This window comes from Sciurus carolinensis, chromosome 13, assembly GCF_902686445.1.
Source record: "Sciurus carolinensis chromosome 13, mSciCar1.2, whole genome shotgun sequence".
NCBI classification, from domain to species: Eukaryota; Metazoa; Chordata; class Mammalia; order Rodentia; family Sciuridae; genus Sciurus; species Sciurus carolinensis.
Window position 1 is genome coordinate 36,586,187 of NC_062225.1, and position 12,327 is coordinate 36,598,513.

At 39.1% G+C, this 12,327-nt stretch overlaps 1 protein-coding gene across 1 annotated transcript in view; it reads right to left on the reverse strand.

The window, feature by feature from the left end:
* Suclg1 (succinate-CoA ligase GDP/ADP-forming subunit alpha) overlaps positions 1–4,728 on the reverse strand; it is a 34,564-nt gene extending 29,836 nt beyond the window's left edge. The window contains exon 1 of the mRNA XM_047523273.1: positions 4,567–4,728. Within this exon, the coding sequence (XP_047379229.1) occupies positions 4,567–4,663 (97 nt within the window). The 5' untranslated portion in view covers positions 4,664–4,728. The remainder of the gene's footprint in view (positions 1–4,566) is intronic.
* Between the last annotated feature and the right edge of the window lie 7,599 nt (positions 4,729–12,327).

The window sequence follows — 12,327 nt, forward strand, 5'->3', positions numbered from 1 at the left end:
CAGGCCTAACCTCTTAAAGGTGCTGCCACCTCTCAACATGGTCACACTGGAGAACAAGCGCCCAGCCATGAACCCTTGGGGGACACACTCAAACATGTCTAAATCATAGCATTAACCATAAGTTTATGTATATGTAATATATAGGTTCATGTGGTCCCTAAAAAATCCTAAAATACAGCAGCATAGCTTAGCATTTACTCCCAAATCCAAACAACGTGCTATTCAAATGCAAAATTATATATTCATTTAATATTGACAATTTTAAGAAACATATTTCATCAAATCTAAAACACCACTGGTTTTTAGGAAGCATTACTAACAGTACCAATAAGAAAGAAAAAATACTGCCAATGTTGGTAAGGTATCATCAATTACAAGACACATCCTAATTTTAGAAATGTTATAAAGTAAAATATGTGGAACTATGAATTTATACATGGCAGATCTTACTGTCTCTACACATTTGGAAGGGTTAGTTTGTTTAAAGAAATGATAGAGGTTTTGAACTACTGACAATCTTAAAAGTGAATTGAAAAGCTTTTCATACTTTTTATGGTGTTAATTTCCTTTATTACATGTCAGTGATTCAGGTAACTCTTGATCTTGAGGTAATGGCTTTTCAAAGGTTTCTTATATTTTGTATCTCTTTTGATCATGAATCACCATTTTATATTTTTGACATTTGTATCAAAAGAGAAGTTGGAGAAATCTTCAGAACACCAATAACTTAATTTTGCTATGGACTTAGGAAGTATTTGATTGTTTAATAAATGCTCTCACACATGCAGTACCTCTTCTGCCAGCAAAACCAAGGGACTATAGCCTTTTTTATATGAGACAGGTCACTTCTGGAGGACAACCCAATATTTGTTAAAGAAAATACTACAATGTTGAGAGTAAACTTAAATATGTATTAATGATGTCTTTATAATCTGTTTCATTAGTTAAATTTTGGAATTTGTGTATACTGAACTAGGCTTTGGATGAGGCATGAGAATCAGAAAAAGTTTTATTTTCTGGAAGTTGTGTGGTTCACTCTTTGGAGACCTAGGAAGAGATCTCTTGGTAAGAGTAAGTGTTCATCAGCACAAGGAATAAAAACATTAGTGAATTTTTCCTTAGTGCATAGTTTTACTGTGTATTACTACTTGTAAAGCTGTTGTTGGCTTTAAGAAAAAAATGCATCATATAATTCATCATATAAGTATTTTATGTATGTTGTACCAATAGGCTAGAACATTGATCTGCTAATAACATAATGATTTTTTTATTTAAGAAATTTTCTGTGAATTAATTTATTTATAGACATCTTCCTTCCTCCCTTGTCCTTTCAACCTTTATACATGCCACAAAATCAACCAAACTGTTTTTCTAATCTGAAACTGAAATTTAAATCTTAATGATAAAAATTAAAAATTTAGCACATCACACCTTAAAAGTATTTGTATTATTTCATAATTTAATTTCCAAATATACCATGAGTTTGTAATTTAATGTCCTAATTGTAATGCTCTAAAACTAGTAACATTAGTTGAGTTATAACATGAAGGGATTTTCATCTTGTTATCACATTGGGGGTAATAACAGTTTTTTTTATACTATGTAAATTCTAGTGGAGGTTCTTCAGTAACTAATAAAGTGATCATTGAAAAAAAAATGTGGGTCTACAGAAATGAAATATCTATCCTTTGATGAAATGAAATTGTTCCCTTGTACTTATGAAGATGCTTTTCAATATTCTAAATGTTTCTGTGAAACAAGTTTGAGGTCAGAAAATCAAGTCACTTTTTCAGGGTTACATTGTACTTGGGAATCGAGTCTATTTTTTATTTCTGAAATAAAGATTTGGTTCACAGACAAAAATGGGAACAAATACTAGAATCAGAAACATCACTGGTGAGTGTCTCTTTTTAACTTTTAAATACTCCCCCAATTTGAAAAACAGACCCATACAATTTGGCAAACACATGGAAAAGGTAAGTGGTACCTTTGAGCAGGGTCATGACCTCAAGAAACCACTGAGAATACCACAAAAAAAAAAAAAAAAATCAGAGCTTCAAAAAAGGAGGCTCAAACTATCACACAGCACACAAAAGTGGAAAGGATAGATTGCAGAGCATCAGAAGACTCAAAGTTCTAGCAGTCCCTCTGATACTGGCTGGGAAACCTTTTGGATTTTTTTTCCTCAATTGCCAAACACAGGTGTGGAACCAGCTGAATTTTAAGGTTCACTTTCTGACATTAAAATATCATTCTGAGACTCAAAAATATTTGTTCTTATTCCCCATTTATTCTAAAAAGACTTGATTTATAGTAACTCCTGACTTATGTTTAAAAAGTCCTGGCTTTTGTACTTTTTAAAAAAAAAAAAACCACTATTTCAACCTCAATAGTATTATACAATTCTTAAGCTTTCTCACAGAAGAAATATTTGTCTTTCATTTTCTCTACCCACTTCAACTGGATTTTTTCCTTTCTATTATAAGGTATAAAAGTGGGGTGGGGTCTGGTGCAGGAATTTATAAACATTCTAATTTGCTCCTCCAACAGGTCTCGGGAAGGCATCTATGAATGTTTACTTTTTTCTTGTTTTTTTAAACGAAAATCAATATTGCAACACTTATGACCTCAGCCATAATGTGCCACCAACTGAAACTTGGCAGAGGGGATAAAATTCCCTGGCATTTCTAGTTTTTTTAACCTCAGATTTGTGATTACTTAAAAAAAAAAAAAGCAAAAAAAAAAGTTTGCCAGGTGATGTGGCTGCTGTTTTCCTAGTGGGAATGAAAATGGGTTTAGAAATACAGCATGCTGACTTAGAGGTTTTTATACATGAAACACTGCCATCTGTAACCCTACCTCCAATATAGGAGTTTTAGATCTAAGACCTCCCAGAGCCTTAATACAGGTTAATACCATGACTCAGATAATTCAAGTACTCGGAAAACAGAAAGTTAAATGGGATGATCTCTATAAGGATCTAGGAAGAACAATTCAGTTCATTGTTAAGTACTGCTAGGGTAGGTTAAGGAACCAGAAGTTTTAGACACACTTCTTTTTTCTCTATGTTCTTTTCCTGTTAAGACAACAGACCTACTACAAGGTAGGATCTTTCAGACACTCAGACCAACAAGACCTCAGGAGAAAAAGACCACTCCTTCTGGTGGGCCACTCCTTCCTGGGTTTCCTATCATAGCGGCTGTGCTGCACACCTGGCCTTCTACATCCTAACCCATAACCTATGCACATTAAACTGGCTTAGGCCCATGCCCTATACGAACTCATTCTTCATGCTCAAACTTTACTGAGCCTCAGAGATGTTAGTGGGTACATCTTCCTTTTTTTTCTTTTGCTTAACACACCCTCCTGAGAATTTCCAGAAAACTTTTCCTAATATACCCAACTCTTTCCTACTTGCCAAAGTTATCTAGCAAGACCTTTGTCCTCAAGCAATTTGGTAATTAAGTGTAGCTGTTGAATGCATACTTATCATTGCACACTTTTAGAATGCAATCTTTTCAAGAAAAGAATTAATTTAGAAGCAAAGTGGAAACAAGGAGGTGAGGAAAAACTTTAATTGAATGTCTAGTTTATATGGGATACTTCATATAACTTCTGAAGTGAACACAGATCATCCTATATATTATCATTTCTAAAACAATTTATTTCACTTTTTAACATCTCTTAAATCAAGATGTATCGGATAACCAATCATGTCACAATTTTAATTAGCAATTGTTGCCACTATTTACGGTAGGCCAAATAATGGTGCACCTTACAAGTGGCAATACCTCAGATCCATTAAAATACGGTATTATTTTCACATGATTTGAAACATTTGGGAAAAAAAGGACAACTACGGTTGTAATAGACTGTAAAGGGCCTAATCAAACTTCAAACCCTGATGAGACTAATTCTAAAGTTTCTTTCTACAGTAACCCACCTACCAAACACAGAGAATTTGAACACAGCAAGAATTTTCAACAGCGTTACTCAGACTAGCAACCTTGGGGTGATAAATTTTCAGGAAGTGAGATGTTCATACCGCCTGAGGGAGACAGTGCAAATAAGTTGGTTAAAATCCCTGCCAACCCAGGTTCTGCTAACTCAGGAAGTAGAAACCGCCTTTCCACTGACCCTACAATCCACAGAACGAACAATTCGAATTCTTTACAATTACCCAGTTTCCTTCCCACACACTCTTTCCCTACCTCTCAATCCAGACACTAACTCTCCCAGCTGAGTTCATCTGGACCTCTTCACCTTTCGCTCCAAATAGGGCCAGTCTAGACGCCACCTCCAACTCGCCACTTGTCACCACGGGGGCAAAAGCATGATCCCAGGTCTACTAAGCTCCCAGACCCGAATCCTGACTGAGCCACTCTAGGTTCCAGCAAAGCTCCCTCCGCCCAAGAGCGGTCCCACTTGAGGAATGGGCCCCCCGCGGCTTCCTCGTCCGGCCGAGATCCCGCCCTGGAGGGCCAGCTGCGGCCCGAGCCAGGACGCTAGGCCCGGCGAGCCCAGGAACCACGAAGGTCAGAAAGACAAAGCCCCAGCCCGACTCACGCAGGAAGGTGCGCGACAGCAGGCGGGCAGCGGCCAGGCCGCTGCTGCCGGAGACCATGGTCGCGGTGGCAGCTGCAGAGGCTAACGCCGCGGTCATCCCCCAATGACACTCCCAGGCCCCCCGGGGACCTGGCAGGGCCGAGGCACGAAGGTGGCCCCGACAATAGCCTGAACGAATTCCTCTCCGCAGCGGGCTCTTCACTGAGCAGTATGGGTCGTAGGTGGAGAAAAAAAAACATCACACTATCTCATAGGCAGATAATAATTTAGCTCTTCCCCGAAAGTGGGTTTGGTTAACCTTACTATTAACGGCAGTTTAGGAAAAACCCCATGCGAGCCTGGTCGGCGCGGGGCGTTGTGGGAAATGTAGTTTGAGGTCCAATTTGCAAGTTTAAGGGGAGCTGGCGGGGTGCGAAGCGAGGTGCCCCTAGCGTTAACCCAGGCGCAGAGGACCCGGAGACCGAACGAGTGAAGGAACAAAGAGGTGAGGTGCGAAGAGTAATGCTGTGCCTAGGCCAGTCTTCTGCACCTTCATTTTCCTCTTCTGGCGTATAGAGAGGATGATACACCTCACGTCCACCCTGCGAGGACCCGGAAGGGCTGCCCCTCCCAACCCCTCCCCCCCAGTAGTGAATCTATATTCGCACCAGGAGCCTGTAAAGGAAAAGACGCGACAGGAAAGACCAAAAAATTTTACTGACAGTGTCTTCAAATGTAAATTCTTGGTTAAACATACCGTTATATAGCCCTTGACTTGGACTAAGCCTCTTTCCTAGGAATCCTAAAGACTGAAAATCGAGGTCGAAAGTGATTTTGCCCAGTTTGGAGGAACCGTTACTATCTTCTGTAAGAGTTTTAGAAAGAAACTCAAGAGTCCCAGAGCCAAAAGGTAAACAAGAGATAAAGAAATCTGCGTGTGATATTCCTCATCATTATCATTAATAAAATTATCATTCTAGTTTACTACAGTAGTTATAATTTGCATCAAGCTATGTGGGATTGCCCAAGGAAATTGCCCAATATTTCTCCATGACCCAAGTATTGTTAGTCCTAGGCCGAATGTCACAGCAAACTCCTCCCTCATCTAGTGAATCCTGTCCATGGGACAGAGTTGAATAGTATCAGTGCGTTCCAAATATGTCTAGTGTGCATACTCATTTCAAATAGCTAAATTCTTCCTGAGCCTTCACTTGATAAGTTACACTTTTAGTTTCATTTAACTGGTAAAATACATAATGCAAAAAATATAATTTCAGAATGATTTTAATGAATTTGTATTTTCATGTATTCTAGTTTGTTTTATATGCTATATCCCTAGCACCTTGAACCATTGCCTGATGTAAAAATAGAACTCATTATGTGCTCAACTGAATTGATATAAGAAATAGCGGTATATACATTATTTATTGAATCCACAATGTTTCTTGGGCATAAGGATAATTTAATCCCATGTGAAACTACATCCCAATTCTCTAGCTCATAAGTGGGGGACAATTGCACTAGACAGTAAGTATATTATTATTTATTGCAGATTGAGTTTTGGAAACATGGATTTAAGTTCCAACTCAGCCAGTAGCTATGTGACCTCTGGGTTACAATTTTTCTCATATCTTATCAGTATTGTAAGCAATTCATACATTTAGTATGTAAAGCTCTTGAGGTACCTTGTAAGCATTTGACAAATGGTAGTTATTAAAGATTAAAAAAGCTTTTATTCACATAGAAGAATGATGTTTGAAGATTTTTTAATTGATGTGAATAACCAGGTGTAAACTAAGATATTTCTGTTTGACTCACAACTTTGGCTAAAGCTCTAAAACTAAAGGCAACAGCTGTAAATACCCCCACATCCTAAAGAGGGCAGTCCAAGAGCACCCTCTCTCCAAAGTTTGGTAAGAAGTGCCAAACTTGTCTTTGAGTTCTCACCACCTCAGCCCAGCCCACTCAAGTAAGAAAAGACAGAAATTCGCTGATTAGGGGATTAATTTTTTTGGATCTTGAGTTGTCAGCTTAACTTTCCCCTTTCCTTCCTCACCCAGCCAAGTTGGTGAGGAAGGGCTCCTTACCAGAATTAAATTCCAGGCTAAATTCCTACAAAACTTCAGAAATTCATGAACTCACTTCAGTGCACTAAGGTACATCTTGATCAAAGAATGCTTGGGAAAACTTGAACTTGGAAGGCAGACCTAAACATAGGGAATTATGTCAGCCTCCTGCTTAGAACATTCTAAAGGCAGGAGGCTAACTAGCACAGGTCTTATTGGCAGACAAGACAGTAATTTAGTATGTAGTATTCCCAGTAGTGAAGTGGATGCCAGGAAAGGAAGCAGAGCTTCCCCCTAAGAAGATCATCTTCTGGGGCAAGGAATCCTGTCTTTTAAAGTCATGGAAGAGGCCCAGATAGTTACAAGAGATTAGCCAAGGAGCACATAACTTACATTATTAGGGTGCTGTGCAAATAAAGGTACTAGACGGGAATGGGAGAGGAGCTTACGAAAAATTCATGAAGTGCCCACAAAGATCCAGTGTTCCAGAGAGTATGAACCAGTAGGAGAGAATATCAAATAGCACCATTTAAGAGATTTTATCCAGACTTCACCCCTCTTTTGGAGACACCAAGAGCAAATTGAGAACAGGAGGAGTAGTGGAAGAGGAAGGAGAACAGGTCTTGACCCTTTCTCAACTTCAGATTTTAGAGCCAAAGATCATGCCAGATTTGGGAAGGAAGGAGAAGCTTTAAATTAGGTTTAAGGTTGATGTTTTCAATTGGCTCAGATGAATGAGAGAGAAAAAGGAAGGAAGGAAGGAAGGAAGGGAGGGAGGGAGGGAGAAAAGAAAGGTCAAGAGTCTGATGGGCTTTCTACCTGATAAGTAATTTTTGTTGTTTATATGTAAAAACTGTTATAGTTCTGTATCTTACCTTGATTTTAATATAAGCCTGTTTCTCCCAAGATTTTCAGATCCTCCAGCTTTCATCAGAGATTTGTCCAAATCTCTGGAATAATGCTAGGGTGAAGTGGATACAGTAGAAGGAGGATTTGGTCTTCTGACTTGCTGACATCACCTGATATGTACATCTTTCCATCTCATCCTCAGCTGATGGTCCAAGTGATTGCTACATCATCCCTTGCAAAAGACCCCTTTGTTCTGGCTCTGTCAGCTTCATTTGAGCTCTTCTTAGGCATGTTGGGAATCTTTCAGCCTCTCTGAGCAACAAGAAACATCTCTGCTTGCCCAGGCATTCCATTAGCTGCATCTTGCCACCTGCTTCATGGACCCCTCAACCAGTCTAGTGATGCTTGGGATTACTTACCTCCCTCCACTGCCACGCTGAGGACATGGAGGTTGGGTTATTAACACCTAAGTTTTCCTGGCTTCCCCTCTTCTTTCCTAGTCCAAGGTCCATTTTCTGATCTTGGAGACATTAATTCACACATTTGTCCTAAATCTAAATTATTTCTGTCCTCAGGTGTCTGTAGAAGACATTATCTTCCTGGAACAATATACCAAGAATAACATAGAAATTGGTAAGGGGAAGAGGTGTAAGTGTTGGTGATAAAAGGGTCAGGAAATAGAGTGAAATATAAGAAGGAAAAGCATCCATTAGTATTATTTAATACTGTGACTTGGTTTCACAGTATTAAAGTATGTTCCTGGATGTGCTAAGATTTTGTGTGTATTCACTCACCCGGGCAGTCTGACTGCCATGTGGAACTGGAACTAGAAGAGCCTTCTCTAGGCCCATTCTTTGGACTTCTCTCTGGGGAAAAAAAAAATCTGTCTTCTAAAAGCAATAGTGTCTGCTTCATCCCCAGTGATACAAGCACACTTTTAAGAGAAACCTATTGTAGTCAAGGGAGGCTGAGGCCTCTAGGGCTCATCCTAAGCCCATCCTAAGCCCTCAGGTCCCACCACAGGTATCACTGATCCCTTCATCAACAAATAGGCTAGGAAGCTGTATCATTGTCCTTAATTATAGAAGATGATGTAACATGAATCAGAAACACCTATTCTTCCTTATATGAAGAATAAGGAAGGGAGATGAATCAGAAAGACTGGATGTTATTTTCATTTGAAGTATAGTCTCAAAGAGAGGTGGAATGAATCACAGTGCAATTCTAAGAAAGAACCAGCTAATACTTTTTACTGATTTGAGCGGAGAATTTTGAGCAGTCCCTGACAGGGACTTGTGCTGCTAGTTTGGTTGCCTTTCTTAGAAAATAAGGACAAGGAATTTTCTGAAATGTACCTCTGGAGTCCCCTTCAAAGCCACTAACAGTTAATTGAATAATTGAGCCACTTGGCACCTCTGAAGAGGTAGTTACATTTACATTGGACCTTAAAGGAATGTCAAAAGCTTCAACCTCTCCTCTAGAAAAAATTAATTTCAAATATAATTTCTTTTCTCATACTTGAGCCCTGGTGCAGATTTTGCCCCATGGAAAACATGAAGATCCTGGACAAGATTACTACCCTAGAGACCAATCTTTTGAGGAGTGGGGAAGACAGCAAAATAGGTAGAAAAAGGTCAAGCTGTTTGTCACAAGCATGATGATAATTTTGGCCAAAGTCCTTAAAATTGCTCTGAACTGGGCCAACATGGCCAGGCCTCTATACCTCCACGTGGTAATGAACAAATGTGAGCATCTCTGGAAAGGGGTTTGATGATGGTTGAGATACTTCTTTTCACCCAGAAAATGTCTGAAAGGATGAGAAGACAGCTGAAATGTCTCTACCAATAGCACTTTCAGTAGGAAGGCAGCATCTCCTTCATTGAAGGGTACCAGGGTTGTGCATCTTAGTATCTACCAGCTGTTTCTCCCAGGAGAATGTTTGATGAGAAAATAAGAGTCAGTCCTAAGCAAAACCATAAAAAGGATGGTTCCCTTCCTTTCCCACTCAGCAAACTCCTTCTTCCAAAAGTGACTTTTTCCCTAAAAATCCAGTGTTCTCATACTATGCAGCACATACTGCTACTAAAAACTGTAGACTTTGCCCTGTTTCTCAGGGCAGTGTTGTCCTATAGGGATTAGATATATCAGGCCAGGTCTTCGACCTAGTTTAACAGATTCCTTCCAAGTTAACGTTTGCATTTTAACAGAAATGGCCAATATCTTTGCACAAATTTGTGATTCATGTTGAAAATTCTAGAAAGACACCAAGAAAGAACAATATTCCATGAGACCCTGGAATAGAGCTAAAGCTTTAGACCTGCTCTGTAACTATTTGGAGTGGGGAGTAAGGAAGGGACCAATAGAGTCCCAAGAGTTTCTACTAAAAAAAAGGAAAGATAAAGTCCTGGGACTCAGGGAGTGGAAAGAAGAGAGTTCTTGGAAAACTTGTTGTGGCCTGAGAAAGAACTCTAAGGTGGAAAAGAATGACCTATGATCCTGAAGGACAAAGGATGCCTTAGAGAACATCTCCAAAGACTACCAGGCTATGGAGTTTCTGGCTCTGGCTCCATCACTAATCTTGCTCAATATTTTCATTGCTAAGTGCTATTAAAAGTTGCCTTTTTATTGGGGCTTTATATAATTTTAAAATTAGTTAAGTTTTACAGAATGATATCACCTGACAGAATTGATGGGATCTGTTTGGACTGAAGAGGAAGCATGCCCTTTCTGTGTCTTTCTGGAACATTGCTTAACAAGCCCACCAAGGAGTTATTTCCTTCCCCACTAGGGTGAACCTTTATTTGACTTCGTTTCACAGTTAGTCATGCTATAGTTTGTAACCAAAATATCCCTCCAAGGTCTGTGTGTTAAAGGCTTGGTTCCCATCTTGATGCTATAGGGAGGTGATGGAACCTCCCAATAAGAGGAAACACCTAGCAGGAGGTCTTTAGTCCATTGGAGATGTGTTCTCAAAGAGGGAATGGTACCCCAGCCTCTTCCTTTCTTTCAGTTCCTGGCCAGATGGTGAACAAGTTTGCTCTGTTACATGCTCCCACCATAATAAACTGCCATAGGTCCAAAGCAAGAGGACCAACTGATCATGGAATAAAACCTCCAAGACTGTGAGCCAGAGTAAACTTTTTCTCTTTTTTAAGTTAATTATCTCAAACATTTGTTACAGTAATGGGAAGTTTACTAATACAAAAGTAATATGCTTTGTTCATTATAATTTTATAGGTTATTTCTATTTTAGGATTTGATCTTTCAATATCTTCCAACTTTTTTCAAGGTTTAATACATTACTTTTATAATAAGAAAGATATGTAGTAGTTTTGTTTTTTTCATAGAAGTCATGTAGTTAGGACCCAGACTTTGAGAAGCTTGTAGATTTTTGCTGATAGAGAAACAAAGTGTTTCTACACATCAGGAAAATAAATAAATAAAAATGATGGTTTTGTTGCCCTACAGATCATTTTCCAGATTTATATTTCACCTGGAAATCTGTGTGCTTCTATTTTTTCACTTGTAAAATAGGGATAATAACAGTCCCTACTTCATGTGGTTGGCATATAAATTGAATGAGATATTTTATGTAAAACATTTAGAAGAAAAACAATAGATGATAAACAATTAAATGTTAACCATTATTTCCATGGACTCATTTAACTGAAAAAATCTAAGGCATATCTCTCAGACAGCTGGACCAAGATGCTCAAATAGTCATGAGGACTTACCTCACTCTAGTCTTATATCTTCAGAGTTCCAACCAGAGCCTTCACTAAGAGAATGCCTCTGCCTTGGTTCCTGTATTAAACACATCAGAAAGGTGTGCTTGTACTTTTAGATGCAGGTACCAAGTGTGGACAGCAGATGGCAGCACACATTCTAGGCAGAGGTAAAGGCACAGAGATGGCTCCATACCCTGGAATCTGTGTCCTGCTGCTATTTAAGGCCCAAAGCTATATACCAACTCTCATGTCCCTGATTATTCCCACTTACTCCATTATCCTAGGCTAAGACTTTCAAATGCTTAATAATAACAAAATGGTATCTGTCCTTTAATAATTATTCTCTATGAACTTAGCTCAAAGAGAAGCAAGAAATAGTGGTAAATAAGAAAGAAACAAGAGCTTGGAAAACAAATGAAAATAGCCTCTTTATGTTCACCCACTGCTGGTGGAAGTGGCACAGCTTACTTCTGCATGGACTTCATCAGACAGTCTAGAGCTCAGATCTGTGCTCCAGTACTGTCGCAGTGTCACCTTTTGGAAAATCACCTAATATCTCCAAGTCTAAAGTTCCCCACTTGTATTTAATGAGGCTCAGCAGAGTTCTGCTTTGTTCCCCATATGCTGTAAATAGCCAGAGGTCAGACATCCGGTTCTATCATCTTTATCCACACTTATACTTCCTAATGTTTATGACAATTCTAAGAGGGTAGGAAGTCCTCTGTCACTATGCCAAAAAGAGTTAGAGGTAGCAGAAGCCCATGTTGCCAAGCAACATTGCCAACCACCTTCATGTTTTCACCTTGCAAGTCCACTATCCTTCCTTGCATGTAGTGACCCACTCTTTTCTTGCAGACAACTGTGCCCCCTCCTCTACACCATCTTCCAGGAGAAGTCATATCTTGTAATTCTAAGATGATACACCATACTCAAAAAAGAAATCTGTTTTCAAACGCTTCCAGGTGATTTTCTGCCTCTACTTCTATGATAGCTGAAAATTCCTTTTGCTAAAGAAAGAGAACCAAGCTGTGTTAGTTAGCTTTTCACCACTGGGACAAACTACCTGAGAAAATCAACTTAGAGATGAAAGATTTATTTGGACTCATAGTTTCAGAGGTTTCAGTTCATATTTGGCTTCA